This window comes from Oreochromis aureus, linkage group 6, assembly GCF_013358895.1.
Source record: "Oreochromis aureus strain Israel breed Guangdong linkage group 6, ZZ_aureus, whole genome shotgun sequence".
Classification (NCBI taxonomy): Eukaryota; Metazoa; Chordata; class Actinopteri; order Cichliformes; family Cichlidae; genus Oreochromis; species Oreochromis aureus.
Genome location: NC_052947.1, coordinates 24982083 through 25003783, shown reverse-complemented (window position 1 = coordinate 25003783; position 21701 = coordinate 24982083). Strand labels below are relative to the sequence as shown.

At 42.8% G+C, this 21701-nt stretch overlaps 1 protein-coding gene across 2 annotated transcripts; it reads right to left on the bottom strand.

Moving 5' to 3' along the window:
* Positions 1-4454: 4454 nt before the first annotated feature.
* On the bottom strand, positions 4455-21468 carry LOC116321392 (transcription activator BRG1). 2 transcript variants are annotated; one of them, XM_039613907.1, is made up of 34 exons: positions 21380-21468; positions 20580-20836; positions 19685-19817; positions 18700-19242; positions 18407-18505; positions 17939-18197; positions 16772-16898; positions 16436-16609; positions 16164-16337; positions 15897-16070; positions 15736-15783; positions 15154-15284; positions 14431-14488; positions 14208-14317; positions 13946-14093; positions 12601-12764; positions 12425-12491; positions 12234-12344; positions 11438-11680; positions 11232-11345; positions 10966-11073; positions 10577-10663; positions 10337-10383; positions 9771-9937; positions 9482-9645; positions 8973-9233; positions 8812-8889; positions 8502-8720; positions 8101-8363; positions 7540-7648; positions 7286-7387; positions 6803-6935; positions 6506-6645; positions 4455-6171 (listed from the first exon to the last, which is right to left on the bottom strand). In XM_039613907.1, the coding sequence occupies exons 2-34, from the start codon at positions 20793-20795 to the stop codon at positions 6136-6138; spliced, it is 5007 nt and encodes a 1668-aa protein (XP_039469841.1). In that variant the 5' UTR covers positions 20796-20836; positions 21380-21468; the 3' UTR covers positions 4455-6135. The 2 variants fall into 2 exon arrangements, with proteins under 2 accessions (XP_039469841.1, XP_039469842.1); XM_039613908.1 differs by having other exon boundaries at positions 9006-9233.
* Between the last annotated feature and the right edge of the window lie 233 nt (positions 21469-21701).

Below are 21701 nucleotides of genomic sequence, written 5' to 3'. Positions count from 1 at the left end.
CTCTCCCTCTGTGTAAACTGACAAATACCAGTGAATATACCTGTAAATATATTAGTTTCATAATGTTGCTCACAGATTTAAAAGGAGTTTTTGGAAACAAGTTTTTTTTATTGGCAAGAAGAGTTATTGCTGTAACACAGGGTAATAGGCAAAATATAAAATAATGTTTTTCTACATTAGCCACAACAACCCCGAGAGTAAAAATCACTTTTTCTTTTTTAATCAGAGATAAACATTCACTCTTTCAGAGTATTCGCTCAGGTGATAATATGGACGATCACATTATTCAGGAACTATGGAGACAGGGTATCTTCTCTGGGAGGTGTTGGAAGGTGGCTGGGGCACAAAGTAAGCCAGTGGTTCCCAAACTTTTTTTGCTAGGCCCCCCCCTTTGTTTTACATGAAAAATGTTCGCGCCCCCCATCTTCCGCGCGCGCGCGCGCACACGCACGCACGAACACATCCTCCAACCACACACACCCATATTTTGCTCCATTGCGGTTTATTTCACACCTCAAACATTTAGTAAACAATTAAGCAAATACAAGTAATCTGCAATAAATTACAGGTAGTAAGAAAATAAACTACTAACTCTTTTACGCTGCGTCCACACCTACACGGGTAGTTTTTGAAAACGCAGCTGTTTCGTCAACACTTAAACAGCGTTTCGAATCACCGAAAACGGAGATTTTTTAAAACTCCTTTTTTGCGTTTACGTGTGGACGAGGATTACAGAGTTTGTCATGCAACGTCAAAGGTATGTGCCTTTTTTCACGTCACGCTGTGCGCCACGTTATTGTTTACATGAGATGAATTGCAGAATGGCAGATAGAGACAAAATACTGTTAATCTGACTATCTTCAGGTTTTACACGCTTACATATACACACGCAGTTACTGTCCCTCCATTTAGAAAGGCAGAGGCGTCACGGTGTAATTATTTTACGTGTAGTTGTTTTTTTCCTGTGTAATAATATTCAACATTGCTATCAATACATTTTTCAAAAAATGCCTCTCTGTGCAAAATGGGTTTAAAAACATAAACAGCTGTGGGATACTGTTTGTCTGTGATTTAGACAGGGGGAACAAATCGTGGCAGGATCAGCCTGATATTATTTGTATCCCACTGTAACTTTACTGTATAAAGAGCTAACATCTCCAAAATGTCAGGAGTAGTTAGTCATTACAACAAGTGTTTGTGAACTAAAAATCAAGAATGTGGGATACTGTTTGTCCGTGATTTGAAGAGCCCAGCGCGTGCTTCTGACGAAGGGAAAACCAATTATGCAGGGGAGACCTACCTTGGCACTTGTGCAGGTGAAACCAAAGGGAAGATAAGATAAGATGACCTTTATTAGTCCCACAGGTGGGAAATTTGTTTTGTTACAGCAAAGTGCAAAGGTATGTAGCAGAAATTAGAAAACACTGGAAAGCAATAAAATACAATACAATAAAATAAAATAAAATACCATATACAATAGAATAAAATAGAATAGAATAATATATACAATAGAATAAAATGGAAATACAAATACTATATACAACTGAGTAGGAAAATACAAAAATACAACTTCGTCAGAAGAAGAATTGCACATATAGCAGTCTTATTGCACATGTGTGGGTTTGTGTGTTTGATCAGCTGCAAAAGTCTTTATTGTGGAGTCTGACAGCAGTGGGGAGGAAAGACCTGCGAAATCTCTCCGTCCCACACCGTGGGTGCCGCAGTCTCCCACTGAAGGAGCTGCTCAGTGCTGTCAGAGTCTCCTGCATGGGGTGGGAGATGTTGTCCAACAGGGATGACAGCTTAGCCACCATTCTCCTGTCACTCACCACCACCTCCACTGGGTCCAGAGGGCATCCTAGAACAGAGCTGGCCCTTCGGATCAACCTGTTCAGTCCCTTCCTGTCCCCAGCAGAGATGCTGCCGCCCCAGAAGACCACACCATAAAAGATGGCTGAGGCCACCACAGAGTCATAGAAGGTCTTCAGGAGTGGGCCCTCCACTCCAAATGACCTGAGTCTCCGCAGCAGGTACAGCCTGCTCTGCCCTTTCCTGTAGAGGGCGTCTGACTTATGAGTCCAGTCCAGTTTGTTGTTCAGATGAACACCAAGGTACCTGTAGCTGTCCACAGCCTCGATGTCCATACCTTGGATGTTCAGTGGTTGCAGTGGAGGATGTTTGTGCCATGAAGATATGCTTCACCATATTTTCTAGTCTTTGGCTTAGAATGAAGTTGGTTTGGAAACATATTCAGCAATGCTTCATCTCCTGATTTGCGTTTGTGGAGGCGCCCCGTGCTAGCAGTGTCCAAGCATTGTTTTTTTTGTTTTGTTTTTTCCTTTTCATACCGCGCCCCCCCCCCTGCAATGGCTCTGCGCCCCCCCTAGGGGGCGGGCCCCACACTTTGGGAAGGTCTGGGTTAGCCACTTCTTGCTTCATATGAATTACAGACATTTGATGCATTTTGGAAACACCTGATTATTTATTAACTGTTTCCCACATGGATTAACAACACTCACGTCACTTTCCCCAGCTGGCACTGCTCCCTCAATCACTCCTCTTGGGAGCTGGATTAGAGATTCTGCTACACTCACTATTACAACACGCTGGTAAAACACAGAGTTTCACAAGTTTGTTTTGTTTGAATTTGAGAGACAGACTCTCTCTCCTGTTGACTTCTGAGCTCATAAATCGAGCTGCTACTCACTCATTCTGCTGAGGGTTGCACTCTGCACTTCTCCACTCACAACTTTTCACTCCCCACGTGGTGATATACTGCAGCAGGTCATTACAGCTTTCTTTTTTGTCTCTTTCCCTTCATCTGTTTTGTTCCATCTACTTTTCTCGTATTTCTTCTTTTCCCCACACTGGTCGCAGCTGGCCCTTCCTTGAGCCTGGTTCTACCAGAGGTTTCTTCCTGTGAAAAGGGAGTTTTTATCCTTCCCACTGTCGCAAAGTGCTTGCTCACACTGGCTGGCTTGATTGTTGGAGTTTCTTCCAATACTGTAGGGTATTTACCTCACAGTATGAAGAGCCTTGAGGTTTTTAAACAGCATAACAACTAATGAATTTAGACGAAAACTCCCAATGTAATGAAATTATACAAGAAAAATAAAGCAAAACACACACATACTTAAACAGCTTGTGCCATCAGAACATAGCGAGGTGAAAAACAGTTCAGCTCCCCTCTCAGCAGATGTTACATGTAACAGCTAATTTTAAGTTGCTTAAGGGGTAAGGGTTGTGTAAGGGTAAGGGTTCCTGGAAATCAGGAATATTGACTCATCCTTGTACTTTCCCCTCTTCCCCTTATTGACATACACTAAACTCACTGAGCTTCAGTTTTAACCAGAAAACTCACACATCTCAACCTGTGACAAGTACACTCCTCTAACCGTACTGTACCTTCAGCATACTTCTCTAATGAGCAAACCAGTTTTAGTGGCAAAGCAGTGCTGTTTGTCATCTCAGTGAAGAGTTTCTGTTTTGATTTGCTGGATCATACTTAGAGTGAGATTTCTGCAACACAATCATACTTTCACATTGTACTGGATGCTTTGATCACTAAGAATAAGAGCATTTTATAAATGCTCAGAAAGACACATGATTTTATAGTTTAGGGATTAAAAAAGAGAAAAAAACTCACTGAAGAAGCCTGTGGGACTATTACAACACAGTGCTAATTTTACATTATGTTTGATGCTTTGTTTGGCCATGGTAAGAACAACAGCATCTAAAACTCACTGAAGAAAGCTCAATGGGTGTATCAGGCTTAAGAAAACTGACAGACCTAAAGGGCATAGGTGTGATTTTACTGTTCTATTTGTATGAGACCTCCTCCTAGTGATGAAATGGAGTCAATACACCTTACAGTTGATCCTAACAGCAGGTTTGTTTCAGCCTGAAGTTAAAAAGCTGCTGAAATGAAAACTACGCAGCGCTTTTAGTTTGTAGACATAGGATTTAAAGAGTCTCAACTGAGACACGTAAATACCCCCAAAACCTTTAACTCAGACGAACTTACTGGCGTTTATCCTTCTGGGCTCAAGTTGTCAGAAAAATAATAAATATAGCTGATTGCCTGACGAGCAGCTGACATTTGGCCTTTCAACATTAAAAACTCGTGTTTTACTTATGAAATTTGCCTCGAGTGTTCTGAACTTTGACCTTTACAAAATACAATCCACACACGCCTTAATGTTAGTCATAGACTAAAAGGAACACAGAATTGGGCTATCCAGTGAGCAAAGACCACTTAATCCTACTTTCTTTTTTTATGCTTGTTAAGCCCCTTTAATCCTCTATATGTTATATGGGGCTATGCAAATAAAACCGAATTGAACTGATCCATGTAACACATAAGAAGCCCTTATATGTTAGTTAAAGTGACCCAAACAATCAATTACCAACATACGGACTAATTTTAACTCGTTTAACCACAGCACTACATCACACACTGTCATTAATTTATTGTTTTGTTCCAAGTTTCAGCCACAATGAAACAACACAACACAGATGCAAACACCGATGCTTTGGTTCACTCTGGTTACCTACTGTAATGAGATAAGTACAGTACTGAATTTGCAAGCTGTACATACATGCATTGACTTTATAATCTGAAAATACTCTATACAGTATATCCAACACCATACGGCCGTGAGGCATTCACAAACAGAGAGGAGCTGATGTCCCTCTGGTCCTTTGTCTTAAAAATTAAAAGCAGAAAAAGTGCCGAAATAGATGAAACTGTTCTGAAATCCTAAAGTCACCACACAACAACAGAAGAACAAGTTACAGTACTCATATATTACAACCTTGTGATTCTTGAATTCTACAATCAACAGTTGTAAGTGCTTATACTGGAAGTGTGACAGGTAAGCAGCAGCAGCAAGGTAAAGTAGGGTGTTTTTATTCTGTAAAGTAGTGGAGAGTGACTCGGCCTCAGCTCCATCAAACCTCAGACAAATAACTGTGGTGTGTTGCTAAAGAGCTTCTGAGAAGTCTGGAAACACCCTGTGTACACAGCTGGCTGGCTTTCCAACCTAAACAGTCAGAAACGTGATGTACACACACCTCAGGAATCACAGCAGGTCCAGAGACTGTTGTCACAAAACATCAAAGTGAGGCAGAGATGAAACATCAGGACAGTTTGTCTAAAAATCAAACTTAATGTCTAATAGTGATAGTCTTGATGATAACATTTGAAGCTCCATATTCGGCATTTATAAGCATATGCAAACATTTAATGGTTACATAGCTGGATTTATGTATTTGTTAATAACTGTGACATGGCAGTATAGTCAAACATAGCTCTAAATCAACAGAATATCTTGATGTTATAATCACAGTAAATTAGTAAAAATAGGTACGCTGAATCATACTATACTGGTCACAAATATACATTAAAGGTTTATATATAGCTTTAAATAAATGCCAAACAGTGGAACTTTTAAAATAAAGTGATACTGCAGTACATGTTTCCATTAGACTAGAATTTGCCTCACACAAGGCTTCAGGGCATTTATCTGAAGACAGGCTGATGAAGACTCGTAGCACAATTATGTTATCTCTACACTGTTATCACATATAATATCTAGATAATCACTGAAATAAGTCTTGAATATTGGTACACTAAAATTAAAGAACAGATCTGTTTTTAATTATAATTACACATTTTACTTAAAAAAGATGACAATAAGGAACTTTTCCCACCTTTGCTTATTACAAACATGCATGTCCTGCTCTGTGTAGTAGGCAGCAGCTTTTCTCTTGTTTATCAGAATACACCTTTACATTACCGCCTCATGGTTTGCTGACACAGCATCTTTTGCTGTTGTGTTTTTTGTGTGCTATTCTCTTCATAGTTGTCACCAATGAAGCAGTAATTAGATCATATCTGTATACAAATATCTCAACACTCCCTTTGCAACATATATTTTATGGTATATGGAGCCATCTGATGATCACATGTCTTTGCAAATGTACAGAAAGAAACTCCTCTTCTTCGACTTCTCTCGAATATATTTGACTGAGGGTGGATGGAGTGGACTGAGGCATGTTTTATTACTTTAGAAGTGTTGATTGATTTGGTGGGATATCCCTTTATACACCCTTCTCCCTAATTCACAGTACAGTTCAGGCCTCCTCGTCGGTGGCACTTGGGGAGCGCTCCTGAAAAAAGGAAACGGATATGTTTTATTTGGCTGGAAAAGACTTCTAGTTTCACACATTATACAGGTTTCCTGAGATATCCTGCAAACTAAGAAACAAAAAACCAAACGTGTATATTTGTGCCTCTACCTGCACTGAGCAATAAACTATCAATCCCATAAAAATTCCCCACACAAATGCTTGCAACGTTTAAAGGAAAATGACAACAAAAACAAATTTTGTGCTTTGTTTCATCTTTCTACATGAGCTCTCCTTTTGTATGCCTTTGTCTCAGTTTTCTACTAAAATCCTGCTTCTCACAAGGTTACATCAGCACACACACACACTGAGTTACCTCTTCCTGCTCATCCTCAGAGTCATCATCACTGACGACCGGCTTTGCTCTGGTGCGTCCCGTCCGTCTGCTGCGTCCCTTCCCTCGATCTCCACCTTTATCCTTCCTGCTCAGACGGATTTTCACCTTCACTGAGCGGGCTGGAAATCAACACACATGTACAGAACATGTTGTCAGAGTAATCATACAGAGAATTTTGAGATGTTTGCCAGAGGACATAAAAGGACAAACTCCATCTAAATCAGTTAGGACACAGTCAAATACAACTTTATGCACGACATGCACAGGCATGCTCACATTCAGACTCTGATCCTTCCTCCTGCTCTTCCTCCTCTTCTTCACTCTCCTCTCCCTCACTTTCCTCCTCTTTCTCGATCTTCTGCCTCAAGCTGGTGAACACCGACTGTAGCACGATGGAGTCCTCGTATATCTGCTCATAAACACAGCGAGCAGATGCTGATTATGATCATGTGGCTGCAGGGTAAAACATTTAGCCTCAACACATCATTTAAACATCAATCATTTATCAGCAACTAGTAATTAAATGTCTGATATTTTGCCCTGCATGATGAGTTTTCCGATGAGGTCTTTTATGCTTTAATGTGACCTCAGAGTGCTCGCTTTCGTCAGCTTTAATCAGGCTTCACTTTCAGCTGTAATCCATCAACAGGAACTAATATATACCAGTTAAATAACACAAATTCTGATTCAGATTTGTCTTGTGCAAGAAAAAAACAAATAAAACAGCAGGTGTTTTTCTATACAGCACATCTTTCTCACCAGCGACCCCTCCAGGTTGAAGGTCTGAGCATTCTGGAAGAGCAGCATGACGTCTCTCTCCAGGTCACCCAGACTGCGGTAGCGATGACTTCGAATCCTCTCCTAACATTGAAGATGCAGCACAAACATTGGGTATGTAAGCAAGAGAATAACACACCAAGCGTGTCTGTTAACCTTTAAACACGTTTTTTTTAATGTGCTTCGCTGCAGGAATGAAAACATGTTACAAATGTAATAACACTGTTTAATCTTACCTTGATCTTCCTGAAGTCTACCGGCTTGCGGATGAGTTCGTAGTACTCGGGCAGCTCTTTTCGAGACGGCAGCTGGATGAACACCTCGCTCAGCTGACGCCCACTGGCGCTGCAGGACATGACATTATTATCACGAGACCGAATATCTGAAAGTGCCTAATATCAATCCAACTAATCAGAGCTCTCAAAGCGAATTTGCTATTGGCTGTTTATTAAAAGTGTTACAGGGTTTTCTGCCACCCCAGACACATGAATGTGTTTAGTCCAGTCAAAATATAAACTGCTGCAGCTGCCACTTGGTCTTCCTGAAGACCAAACCTAACAACTGCTATCAGATCCTCTCATCATTATATACATTTGACATGATCTTCAGTCTCAGCATTCATGGCATCACTTCATGACATCATGGGGTCTACAATCTGTAGTTTTTACCCCTTTCTCATATCACCTGGGCCATGACACAAAGAAATCCTGGCAGTGTTGAACTTTCTTTCTAAATTGACTAAAATGACTGAAAAAAAAAAAAAGCTTCATATTTGCCACAATCACAATTTCTGCTACCTGTCTTTGTATTTGATGACAGCGTCCACAATTTTCTTCATCTTCTTTGTGAGGGTGGGAGGATTCGGCGAGAGTTTTTCGACAGGTGGCCGTCCCCTCTTCCTCTGCCTCTTCCCGTCATCATCTTTATCCCCCCGTCCACGTCCCCCAATGGAAGAGGAGGGACCAGGGAGATCCAGGTCACGATCTCGCTTCCTCTTGCGGGTCGTCTTTTTGTGCCGTACCTCTTCCTCCATCTCCTCCAGTGTGCCTTCCTCTATCGCCTGAACAGGGAAAGATACAGGGTGAGAGATTCGGATATACGTGTTAAAATTACCCCCCCCACAAATTTGCCTTTTCCTCCTGAAAGCCAGTTAGCTTAGAAGTCAATTTATATCCTGAAATCTTTGTCTCAGCCGCACCTTGAGCCACTGCTTCTCAGTCAGCGAATCGCTGTAGTCCACTTCCTTCCGTTGTCGGGAACCTCGGCCAAACATTTTCTCCTCCTCTTCCTCACAGGTAAGTCGCTCAACCTCAGCATCATCCTTCATGATCCACGTGGGCAGCTCGTCCTCCTCCATCAGCCGTGGTTTTCGTCGTGGGTTACGAGCCTCCTCGCGGCGTCGGTCCAGGTCCATACGCTACGGAAGCAAGAAGAAGAAAACACAGGGAAAGATCGGGGCACGATTTTTGCGCAGTTGAATCTCTACATTCAAACACACAGAAACTCACCATGAACAGCTCGAACTCCTCTTCACTCCTAGCAATCATCTGGTTGACCGTCTCATCATCTGGCACCTCATCCTCCTCCTGAATACAGCAGACACACATTGGCAGGCAGAGCAGAGGAAAGCACACTCTGTAAATTGTGTGTTGGCGGTGCACGCACACACATTCATGTGTAGGCACACTTCTTGACCCCAGACCTCGTCTTGCTCCTCATGTTCCAGGATGGCCTGCAAAAAGGCCCTGCGCTCGTGGCTGGAAGACTTCTGGTCGAACATGCCGGCCTGGATAACTTTCTGGTCCACATTTAGTTTGTATTTGGCCGCTGCCAGGATTTTCTCCTCGACGCTGTTGACTGTACAAAGACGTAGCACGCGTACCTCGTTTTGCTGACCAATGCGGTGAGCTCTGTCCTGCGCCTGCAAGTCCTGGGTAGGAGAGAAAGATAAAGAAAGTTAAGCTGTGGAGGCCAAACCTTAACATTTCTGCTTTCACTGTCAATAAATTGTGAACACTACAATATTAAATACTAAAACCTAAACATCTTCCCCAGTTTACTGAGGACAGACCCTGTGCTTTTATCTCCAGCCTCTAAGTGCTAAAAAAGGCAAATCAAAGCTGATATGAGCTTGAATGCTGATTTGATTAAAAAAATCAAAATAAATGTGCATCACACCTGATGTGGGTTCCAGTCGGAGTCAAAAATAACTACAGTGTCGGCAGACTGCAGATTGAGGCCGAGGCCTCCAGCCCTTGTGCTCAGGAGAAAAATAAAGTACTCTGACTCTGGGTCATTGAATGTCTTCAGTAACATTCCTCTATCCTCAGCCTTTGTTGTGCCTGAGAGGTATGAAGGTGGGAAATAAGAGGAAATGAAGGAAATAATTCACAAAAAATATAAACCAAAGGGAAACAAATAAAAAGGGGACAACAAGAACTGATACGCATACAGATCAGTGTCTCACCATCCAGACGCAGGTATTTGAAGTTACGGTAGGCAAAGTAGTCCTCCATGATGGTCATGAGTGAGGTCATCTGACAGAAAAGCAGCACTTTGTGGTTTGTGGCTCTCAGCTTTGGCAGAATTCGATCCAGCACCTCAAACTTTCCTGATGCCCGATACAGGTCAGGACTGAGGGAGCGAAAGGAGGATATTTTTACAAAGGCTGCAGTTTGTTTGTGTGTGTTTGTTTACATATTTTTGTGGGGACCAAAAATTGGAAGTTTACTATGCTTGTGGGGACTAACAGGAGAGCCCTTATGGGGACAAAATCCCGATCCCCACAAGTTTGAAGCCATTTTTCAGACTCAAAATGTGGTTTTAGTGTCAGGGTTACAATTAGGTTACAGTTAGTTTTAGGCTAATGGTTAGGATTAGGCACTCATTTTTGATGGTTAGGGTAAGCGGCTAGGGAAAGCATTATGTCAATTTGATTCCCCACAAAGAACACGGTGTGTGTGTGTGTGTGTGTGTGTCTATGTGTGTTTGTGTGAGAGAGAGATCAGGACCTAAAGAGGAAGCAGTACTTACCCCTGAACTATCCCACCAGAGAATCCTAAATGTTCAGAGAAGGATTCCTACCAATACAATGTACAATCAAACATTTCAGTTCAACTGTGGCTTTACTTTGATGACCTTTAGCTCACTGACACATCAAAAAGAAGTCAGCCTTGTCAGAAATGGCTGTTGTTATCATCAGAAATTCTCTTTATTATTATAATAATAATAACTACAGACAAAGTATTTATGTGTTGGGCCCGTCAATGTTACCTCTATTTGCTGAAACATATAAGGGTGATTGCAGATCTTCCTCAGCTGCATGATGGTGTTCATCAGTGTCTTCGTGCCGCCTTTACCCTATTGACCATGATATGATAAAAATGTTTTTACTGCTAATAACTGGGAAGTGTGGGGCGTGGACTTGAAGTACATGCAAAAAAAAAATATCCAACATTCTTAAGTTAACTGTTTTTTTTACCAACATTAGTTCAAAGCACGGTAACGTACAAGCATAATAACTGAAACGGCTAAGTGAAGAGAGTATTCAAAGCAGTGGATGGTGCACAAGAGAGGTGAAGAAGAGAGCAAGCAAGAATAAAAGGGAAGAAGCTGACAGAAGGAGAGTGTATAATATAACTTCAAATTATATGTGCCTTCACCTTCTTGTCTTTCTCCGATCCATCAGTGAGCAGGACCCCCTTGGCCTGCATGTGCCTGTAGAGGACTCTCTGAAGAGAAGACATGTCACACTTGATCACGTACTCCACCTGAGGGACAGGAGAAAAACATGTGTTTCCATTAAGCATGCATGCACAACATCAGAACAGAAAAACTTTATTTTCTACACGTCTCCTCAAGACTGATGCTAAAGAAAACAAGAGCTGCTTAAACGGGATGTTGCCTTTACAGTGCATGTGAAACATGCCTTTTCTGGAAGCTGTGCCTCCACCTCCTTCTTCAACCTCCGTAACAGGAAGGGGCGTAGCACTTTATGGAGACGACGAATAATCAGAATTGTCTCCTCTTCATTAAGGTCCACCTGAAGCGGAAGAAAGAGAAATTTCACACTCCTATTTAGCAAAACAGACCCCTGCTGTAACCTCAAAAAACGCTTCCTATATTTCTGCACACCTTCTCTCCAGTCATAGCGAAAGGGGCGTTAAACCACTGTTCGAAGGTGCTGCAGCACTTGAAGATAGTGGGTAAGAGGAAATTGAGCAGCGCCCACAGCTCAGGAAGTTTGTTCTGCAGCGGCGTCCCCGTCAGCAAGACTCGCCGCGGAGCAAGGTAATGGGTGTTCAGGACCTGGGTCAGTTTACAGTGGTGGTTTTTCATGCGGTGGCCTTCGTCTACAATCATGTACTTCCAACGGATCTGGAGGAGAGAAGAGGATCACATGTGGGCGAAACCACAGTACCAATACCCTGTATCACTGGTCCTGGCCAGCCACACCAACCAATAACTCAAAGTGAGTAAAAGGAGGATTTTTTTTTGTCCACTTTGTCCTGATGACTCAAGTTGGCCCAGTCCCAGGCTAGTACCTGTAACCATCACATGGGAAAGTCTTGCCTGAAGCGCAATACCCACCTGTGAGCACAGTCAGGAACCCTATATGACTACATGAGTGCATAGCAGCATGATGGTCACAGAGGACAGTGGGAGACGTGGTTTACAGGTCGTGTCAGTGTGTTGCAGGACCTAGGAGAGAGAGCACTGAGATGCAGGGGGAGGTCAGATTGGCCAGACTCAAAAACTTTTAGAGGATTTGGGGGGATTTAAGGAGCCAAAGACACAAAAACCTTAAGTAAAACAGAAGTATGATAAATAAGGTATGAAAAGAATCTGTAAAGGAAAAACTACGCCATGACCGCCTCAATGTGTTCGCTCATGTCCTTGAGTCTGTGTTTGTCTGTGCAGTCAAACTCACCTTGGCCAGTACTTGTTTGTCCTTGATGATGTACTCATAAGTGGTGAGCAAAACATTAAACTTGCCACTACGCAGCTGGGGGACAAACGCTCTTCTAGCAGCAGGAGACCCCTGAAAAAAAGGTTAAATATCTCAATAATTCTTTAAAAGATTTTAAGATAAAGACAGGCACACACGTTTTTTTGTGTTACCTTGTAAGACACTTTCACGACTGATGGCGCCCATTTGTCAAACTCATACACCCAGTTAGAAAGAGTTCTGTCAATGAGAGACAGTTTACGTGTAGTTAAACAATTTATTACATTCTTCTTTGTTTAAGTGCTGTGCAGGATTGAAACACTGTCATAGCAAAAGCATGTGAGCTCACGAAAGAGGTACAATGATGAGGTAGGGTCCGTTGAGCCGTTTGTGCTCCATGAGGTATGTGATGAGGGCGATAGTCTGGATGGTTTTTCCCAGACCCATCTCATCAGCCAGGATCCCGTTCAGGTTGTTGTTGTAAAGAGAAACCAGCCACTCCAAACCTTTAATCTGAAAGACAAAAAAGAAGAGGGGGGGGGTACTTTTATTACTGCTTTGGAATCTGAGAGACTCTGTTTCCTATGATGTCCCACTTCAATGTCAAGTCTTACTGTTTAAGCATCTGCCAAAAAGGACATTCACATAGAAAATCGTAAAAAAAAAACCATCCCAAGAAAACATTAATATGGGCATTAAAGAAATACTTATTTTATCGAAATAAATAGAAAATGCCTCATCTTTGATGGCAATGGTATAAGAATCTATGGGGGTACTCCTATAGTAGTTTTTGAGTGCATGCTGGACAGATGGCTCAACAAATCTATAACATATACTATAAATTAAATAAAGAATTAATTGGGCCTGAACAAATTTGAGGAGAAAGGCTAACAGAAAAGGTAAAAATAATAGATAAGTAGTAGAAATAGTCAAAAAATGATGAAAGAATAAAAAAGAAAAAGGTTAGCCCCGCGATAGACCCTATGACAGCTCGCGCCCCCGCGACCCTGATAAAGATAAGCTAAAGAGAATAGATAGGCGGATGGAAAATAGAAGAGCCTACATTAAAAAATTCTACCCCTTCCATCCATCCATTCGTTTCTGCTTATCCTTTTCAGGGTCGCGGGAGGCGCTGGACCCTATCCCAGCTGTCATAGGGTGAGAGGCGGGGTACACCCTGGACAGGTCGCCAGTCTGTCGCAGGGCCAACACACAGAGACAAACAACCATTCGTACTCACATTCACTTCTGCATTCACACCTATAGGCAATTTAGACTGATCAATTAACCTATCCCCACTGCCCACTACCCCTCCGCCTCAAATTAAATTGAAAATCCTACCTCTCTTTGTAAGAAAGAGCGTTTCTTTGTAAGTGAGCAAACTTACAAATTCAGCAGAGGATCAAATAATTATTTCCCCCACTGCATTTTGCACTAAAAAGCCTGAAAACCACTGAATTATGGCAACCTTCAAATTAATTCGCCTTTTAATGTCTCTATGTGTTTAATTAATATGGCAACAACCAGAAGAAGAAGTAAAATAAGTGCATAATTTCCTTTGGGATTATTAAAGTATTCTGATACTGATGAAGTATAAACAATGTCCAGTCCCGACCAGCGTGCAGCTAAAGATGTAAAATGTCTGAACTGCAGGATTTGTCAGTGCTTCGTGTACTTTGCTTGTGCGTGTTTACCTGATACTGTTTAAGCTGCCCATTTATCAACAAGCTGGACTGTTTCTCCACCTTCTCTGTGACAGCGTGAGCCACAGAGTAATACGACTGGAGTCCTCGAGCAAACGCTGCACCGCTATACTCATCGTCCACGTCCTGTTTGGCATTTCTATAAAATGACATAAAAAGTTTGAATCAGTCACAAAACGAATGACATTTGGTGGAATTTGCTGTATTTAAACAGCACATAAGCTGCACAAAAATGAACGTTACATGAACTCACTCAATGATGTGTCGGACGTCCACCTCTGACACATCTTCACTGTCTGGGTCCGTAATCTTCATCTTTTCCTCTACTGGAGCTGCCGAAGGCTGAGGCTCCTCTTCTTCCTCCTGAGAGACAGCATGTGAACTAAAAGTTACTTTTAACTCTCACTGGACGAGTGAATATGAAGTGGCTTCAAACGTGTCTCACAAAAAAAAAAAAAAAAAAAAATGAAACCAACCTCCTCCTCTTCTTCCTCCTCGCTGTCTTCACTGTCTGAGCGGGGAGCCACCTCATATCTGGACAGATTTACATAAATATACTTTGAAAAAATTTGTCCCTTAATATTGTCCTTTAACGCTGAAAGCAGCTCTATCAGGGAACGACGAAACCGCTGAATGACAAATAAGGAAAAAGAGAAGATGTTGCTGTTCTTGAACATTTTCAATAAGTGGGGCAGAAATGTATATATGAGACTATTTTGTTAAAAACTACACTTCTCCAAATGATGTAATCATCAGTAAAGCTCAATCTCTATCTGTGCTGCGGGTGTCGTTATGCTCAGCTGTGTCATTTTATCCACATCTATACTCCTCAAAAACTGTAGATCACTGCACCATTTTCCTCGTGCAAAGTGTGGAGTCAACTGAAGAACCTTTGTAATGTAACGACATAATTGCAACTGTAATGTAATTACAGTTGCAATGAATTTAAAATGAATTACACCCAACAGGCTCTGTGATATCACCATACCCTCAAACATCAAAGAATGATCCCTCCATCCTTGATCCTGAACGTTTGTGTTAAGCTCTACCTAAGAGACTGTGTTCAGAAATATAAGACGTGCGGACAAATGAATAACCTGTAAACATCATCTCTCTGGGCAATTGCATTAAAACATTTATATGTCTTTTCTATACACATTTGCATACACAAGTTCCTTCCTCTTTGCATCCAGACTCACCCAGGGTTCATCTCCAGCCATGTTTCTAACTGTCCAGCTTTGGGAGCGTCCACCCCTGTCAGGATATTCCCACTGTCCACGTGGATGACCTTCACCGGCAGGTCACTCATCTGACTCGTCTCATCCAGAGGCTGCAGGAGTAGAGAGGGTATGTTTAAGACTTTAAATACTGACAGAGAATTAGATGGTTAATCACTGGCGCTGCAGCCATTTGATCAAACAAACAAGTTCACAGTGTCAAGCAAATTCCCAATTATTTGTAATTCAGTACAACACGTGCTCTATAAATATTTTTACAGCGGAACCACTTTGCTTTCTTGTTGTGATAAAGTCCGGGTGTTTATGATTGTGCTCAGTCAAATACTGGGTGATATTTTGCTTGTTTTCTGAGTAGTTAAAGGCTTATGTTTGTCTCCTGTTGCGGGTTACCATGTCATGTGATGTCAGTGCCGTTTGTGCCTGATGAGAATCGAACTAAGGAAATGATTCCCGGCAGTGAACAGTGACTTAAAACTGCAGCTTCTACTCCTGTACCATGTCTTTATCTCTACAGTCTTCATTATGGCTTCTGCATCTGCTCACCTCTCCATCAGGACCCAAAGCAGGAGTCTGACCCTCGGCATTCTCCACCTGCAACATAAGGGAAAGTTAAGTAATCAGGTTATACACGACAGAACATAATCAGATACAACAATCAGTGTTACTCAGACTTTACAGTAGAGTGTCTGTGTTTGTCTGTGTACCTTCTTCTTTTTCTTTTTCTTCTTTTTCTTCTCCTTGAGGGCCTGTGCAGCTTTGTGGGCTCGGACCAGCTCTGTGAGGTTTGCAACATACTCGTCGGTCTGCTGCAGCAGGTAGGCTAAGCGCTTATCCTTCTTCTGGTCGATGAGTTTACGGTAGCCCTCCTCATCCTCAGCCTGGGTAAAGAAAATGGTACAATATGTAGGAGGGTCTGTGTACTGCTACGTTTGTGCTGGGCATTAAGTGATATTATAGTTTCTTCTTTTTACCATGAGCCTCCTCATCCTCTCTTTCTCAATACGCTCATTCTCCTTCTTCTGCTCCCGCTCGGTGTTGGCGTGGTAGGTGGCCACAGCTTTGGTCAGTTTCTGGATTTTGCCTGTGATCGAACGGTGGTACTCCTTGAAGTCTTTGGCGTGCTGGAGGATGCTGTTGAGGTACTCCTTTGTTTAGATTGGATGAAAGACAGAAAAAGAGAGATTATCAGTGAAAAGCAAAGCTTTAAAAAATATCACAGTTAACCTCGAAGTTTGGGCTCAACCTGATGTTTTTGTCTACGTTTGCGTTCTTGTTCAATCTTCTGCTGTTTCTCCAGTTTCTCTGTGATGCGGGCTTCGCGGAGAGACTGTCGCTTGCTTCGCTTGTAGGCCTTGGCATCAAGGGCGGTTTCTAGAGCTGTGTCACGGCGCATACACACCACCACCTCTTGACGCAGCTTTTAGAGAGAGAAACACAATAGAAAACACACAGAAAATGTAAACTCACCGGCAGAGCCATCCACACTGAAAACACACACACAAACCGTAATGATTCACCATAACTGGCAACGATGCATTGCTGTTAAGGTTCAAGGTGAGGATGTGACTGTAGTGCATACCTGTCTCTGGAAGTTAAGTAGTCGGAGGGCTTTGAGCTCTATGGTAGCTTTGGTTCGTAAATCACCAGCCAGAGAACCCGGCAGATTCTCTAGCTCAGCAATGCGATGGGTTATACGAGCTTGTAACCTGAAGGAGCAGACACAACGAGTAGTTATATCCCAGAAAAAAAATTTTTTTTGTGCAGGAACTGATGGTGAGAATTATGAAACATCAAAGTCCATCAATAAGGTTAAAAAGGAAAGACTTTCTAGTCTGGACAAAACCACAACTACTGTAGCCACAGAAGAGAAACGGTACTACTGAGATATTAGCAGCCTTTAGTCTGGGTAGAAGTATGCTAACACTAACATTGTGCCATACAACTAAATAAGCACTAGAAAACCAAAGTTCCCTTCAGAGAGAGGCGTCAAAAGCACACTGCATTGGAACCAGGACAAAAACAAAATCACTTTGCAACTGTGTGAAGTGTTTGAGGTGTTGGAGTCGAGGTCTTTGCAAGTGGAGTGCCGACATCTTTAAAAAATGTACAGATTACATGATAGGTCCTTACTCCAATGAGCTGTCAATAATTTAAATAAAAGAACTGATGACATATTACACAACGCAGAGGCAACTTAGTGCAGGCACGAGGACTCATGTATGTGCTTTGAACTTTTGGCTTTAACTTTGGTGTGACTTATGCAAAGAAGTTTGAAAGTCATGAGATATGTGATCACTGCTATCTGTTTGTCTCCTGGTCAGAAAGATTATATAAAAAGAGTCAAATTTGGGGGAATTTGGTAGAAATGCAAGGTAAAGTGGAAAAGGAAGAAATTATTCAATTCTGGTGTGGAATAAAACAGCAAAACTGGCCTTGACAGAAGATTTGCTTCCCAAATATCGATGCAAAAAAATGATGCATTGTTTTGTACTTTTGATTTTTTTGTACTATATTATAAACATAATGTAGAAAATATACAAGAAAAAGCTTGTGGTAAATATTATATGCTTTAAAAGTTTTAACACAAAGTAAAGTAGGTCATCTCTAAATATATGTACTGATTATGGTGCAGTATAAATTAACACAACCCTTAAGAGTCAGATAACTAAAGCTCAATTTAGCTATCTTGTTCAACAGAAAAATAAATGGGACAGAGGATAGCGCATCCCCCAAAAGACTTGATTACCTGTACTCCCTCTCCTGCAGTATCTCCACGGGGTCGAGGCCACAGGGTTTCTGAATGGGTGTAATGCGGTTCTGCTTGGCATGGTAAGGCATCATGGGAGTAGGCTGTGCAGGCTGGCCGGGAGACTGGGTCTGCGGGGGCATCACTGGGGAGGCAGCCGGCGGAACTGAAGGGGGAGCGGGAGATGGCCGGCCAGTGGGCTGAGGGGGGATGAGTTTTTGTGGAGCGTTGGAGGGGGCTGCTGCGTTCACCATGGGGCCTGGAGGAAAGTGTAGTGAGGAAAAGTAGAAAAAGTCAAGACGTCACTGTGGTCTACAGAAAACTAACACTGTACGACAGCATAGTTCAACTCTTCTATCAGCACTTAGTCAGCCGTTTTTACACTAACAGCCTAACTAGGTTTCAACAAAGATGCTGCTAGTGAAGAGACAGTCAGTTTTCACAAGGTCTTATAGCAGCACCACGTACCTTCGGGCCATGACTTGGGAGGTCCATTAGTATTTTGACCCTGCATCCCAACTGGGGTTCCTGATGGGCCGGGGGGAGGCATATTTGGACCCATCATTCCTAAGAAATCAAAGAATGCAGATTGAATACGGATGATATTCATAACAAGGCCTTGTTAAAATTTTAGAAACAACACTGTGGGAGATTTATGAAACGCTGAGGAAGACTTAAAGTGGGGGTGAATTAGTCTTCTTAGCCCTCAGGTTATAAGAAATATAGTACTGCTATTCCAGACATTCCTCATGCTTGCTCACCGTGACCTCGGCTGTAGCCTGAGCCCATTGGCCCTGGCCCTGGTCCTGTTGGACCACCTCCTGGCCCTCCTCCAGCTCCGGGAGCCAGACTAGGCATGGGCTGCTGCATCCCTGGCATCGGTCTCTTTCCTTGGACAGCCATTTGAAGGTGGTCTGGGAGGGGCTGTCCCCGGGCTAGCATCTTATAAGCCATGATCTGGGCTCTAAGTTGGTGAAGCTGGTTCTGGTTAAAGGGAGTTGGACCACCAGGACCTCCAGGTCCTGCAGGGCCGCTGGTATCAAGGCCAGGACCAAGGCTAGGGACACTGGGGCCAAGACTGGGTCCAGGGCTTGGACCTGGTCCAGAACTGCCTGGAGGGACGGGTCGGTTATTAGGACCCAAAATGTGCTGATCTCCACTGGAGCCATCTAATGGTGTAGAGGCAGAGCCAGGACCACCAGAGGAAGAGGAGGAAGATGATGAGGGCATAAGGGGCCCAGAGGGGGGACCATTTGAAGGGATGGGACTTGAGTGGTCAGAGCCACCTAATGGAGAGTGGTAGCCTGGAATACACAGAGAAAAAGGCAGGCAAGAAGAGAGAATCACTCTCTACGGGTCCTCAAAGGAAAATTTTATAATAATCTTACAGTGTTCAAGCCAAGCACAAAACACCAAACTTATCATAGTACCAAACCTGAGGCAAACCCTACCAAACAATAAATTATTGTCTATGTTTGATCAAATCCTGGATTATTATTATTGTTATGATTATTTCCAGGAGACTGAGCCGTGACAGTTGTATATCATTCAGTATTTCAATAATGAAACAGTGAAACGGTTTTCATGGTTCATGTTAGAGCTGGTGACAACAGAGACACTCCCCTCTGAGCCAGTCAGGACACATAGTCCCACCACTGCCGTTAACTCATGCTTAAAAGCCGTCACGTCTTACACAACGTAGGAATTAAGCAAATTGCTTAAGAATGGTTTAGGTAACATGCCTACCTTGTGAGTGTTGGTCTAGAGGACTGGGTGGGGGGCCCATACCACTGTGCCCGCCCTGTCTCACTGACAGTCCCTTCATCTGACTTAAACGGCTCTCCTCACTCAAGCTTTTCTCGTGCAAACCCTCCATGGGCTGTGGGAGAAATCAGACAGTGCTGAAGTTAAACACTATCAGTTTTGAACAAAAGTCGCCATTGCAGAGGTTTTGCAGAAGTTTCACTGAGTTAAAAGCAAATAGCAAAGGCAAAACTTCAGTAAGCAGAAGCGTAGTTATATGAAAAAACAACATGTAGAGTAAGAGCAGTTAACCAATGTCAAGTCATGTTCAATTTTGGGGTCAAATATGGAAGAGGAGCACTGATATGGTTCGCAAGTACAGGTGCTACTTAGAGCATATCAAGTTTTCAACTCTCAGTGAATAATAATGTTTAGAAAAAAACACTGAAATAAATCACGTACCCGTAATCAATGGAACAAATCAATGGTTTTCTTATGTTAAGTATTTCTGATAAATTCCTCTTCAAGCTTAGCTAGTAGTTAATAATTTATTTAGTGAATAAATATTAGATAATATGTGTGTCAATTAACATTATATTGATATTTAGATTTTATAAGTACAAAGAGCAAAATTAAGCATGATGAAAACATCAAATTTAAATGAAGATTGAAATCTGAAGATGAAAATGCTTGAATGCTTTGCTGTACATGTGCATCATCTAGACTTCATTCTTAAGCAAGTGAATGTAATGTTTAAATCCTTTCTGTTTAAGAGTCACTGAACATCTGTAGCAATGAGGTTTAAAAAATAATTGCTGACAAACTGCAGTTCCCTAAAGGACTGAAACATGAGCAGCAGTAGAACGTCTCACTGGGACCGCTGCCTGAATGCCCTTACTTTGTGCAGAGGGTGCATGCTGTCGGGGCCATATCCAGAGGGCCCTGGCTGGGAGTGTCCAGAGGAGGGAGGACCAGGGCTGGGGCCCATCATACTGTGAGAGGAGCCTGGGGAGGGTCCGGGGCTGGGGCCAAGCATAGCCCCAGGAGAAGGACCCGGACCAGGGGAGGGACCAGGGCGAGGGGTGCCTCCCATGGGGGGATCAGGTGTTGACATGATCGCCCGGGATCTCCTGCTCCTGGATGAGCAGGAGGGACCTGAGAGAAAGAAGAGAAATGACAAATTTCAGTAAGAGGGCAATGAAATATGCACCAATTACTTATCTAAGAAAGAAGTAATAAGGTCTTGGTTTAGACATTTAAAAAATCATGGCAATAAAGTCTGCATATGACTTCAGCTGCATTTCTAATAAATGATGAGGGTGCACAATCTTTGCGGGATAGGGGTGAATTTTTGTCCAGCCTATCAGATGTAGACTCTCTGCTCTCCTGCTGCGCTGCACCAAATCACCCGTTGCGCGCATATGCAATTACAGCTGCCGGGTCTACCACTGAACTTGAGCTGAATACGGGGAAATACAGTAAATTATGCACAAGAGCCCGTGCTGCTGAGAATCTTCTCACTCTGGCATGAAAGGGTGTCTCGTTAAATATAAAAAAGGGGAATGGCGGACTGTGCTTGTGCGACAGACCTACCCGCATCAACAGGATTGGCAGTCCTGGGTGGATTTCTGCGCTCCCGAGCTGATATTTGCGGGTGATGAAGGAAGATGCAGCAGTTGTCGCAATTAGCCTACTCACCCTCTTTGTAATCTGCCTGCAAGCGTTGATTTGTTTCACCGACGTGGCTCGAGCGCCCCCCCTCCACAGCTCCTATGACCGAATGTCTAGTCACGGCCGCACGGCAGCGCGCATGCGTGCGCAGAGACGGCAAACCTGTACTCAGCGTGCATCAACCCTGAATTTTAGTTTGAAAATCCAAAATAATCGTGAAATATTAAATGCCGAGAAAACCTGTTGCTAGATTTCACCCACAACTGTGAAATCGTGAACGGTGGCCGTGAATACAGGTATTAGAATCACGTGACTCAATAACTACAACTTTGAAAAGCAACACACACAA

Bases quoted from the DNA above. Each gene is read 5' to 3' on its own strand.
- LOC116321392 (XM_039613907.1), bottom strand. From the start codon at position 20,795: ATGTCAACACCTGATCCCCCCATGGGAGGCACCCCTCGCCCTGGTCCC. The intron at 16,338-16,435 runs GTTGAGCCCAAA...ATCTAAACAAAG, and splicing joins AACGTAGACAAAAACATCAG to GAGTACCTCAACAGCATCCT. The intron at 10,664-10,965 runs GTGAAGGCACAT...CATGGTCAATAG, and splicing joins GATCGGAGAAAGACAAGAAG to GGTAAAGGCGGCACGAAGAC.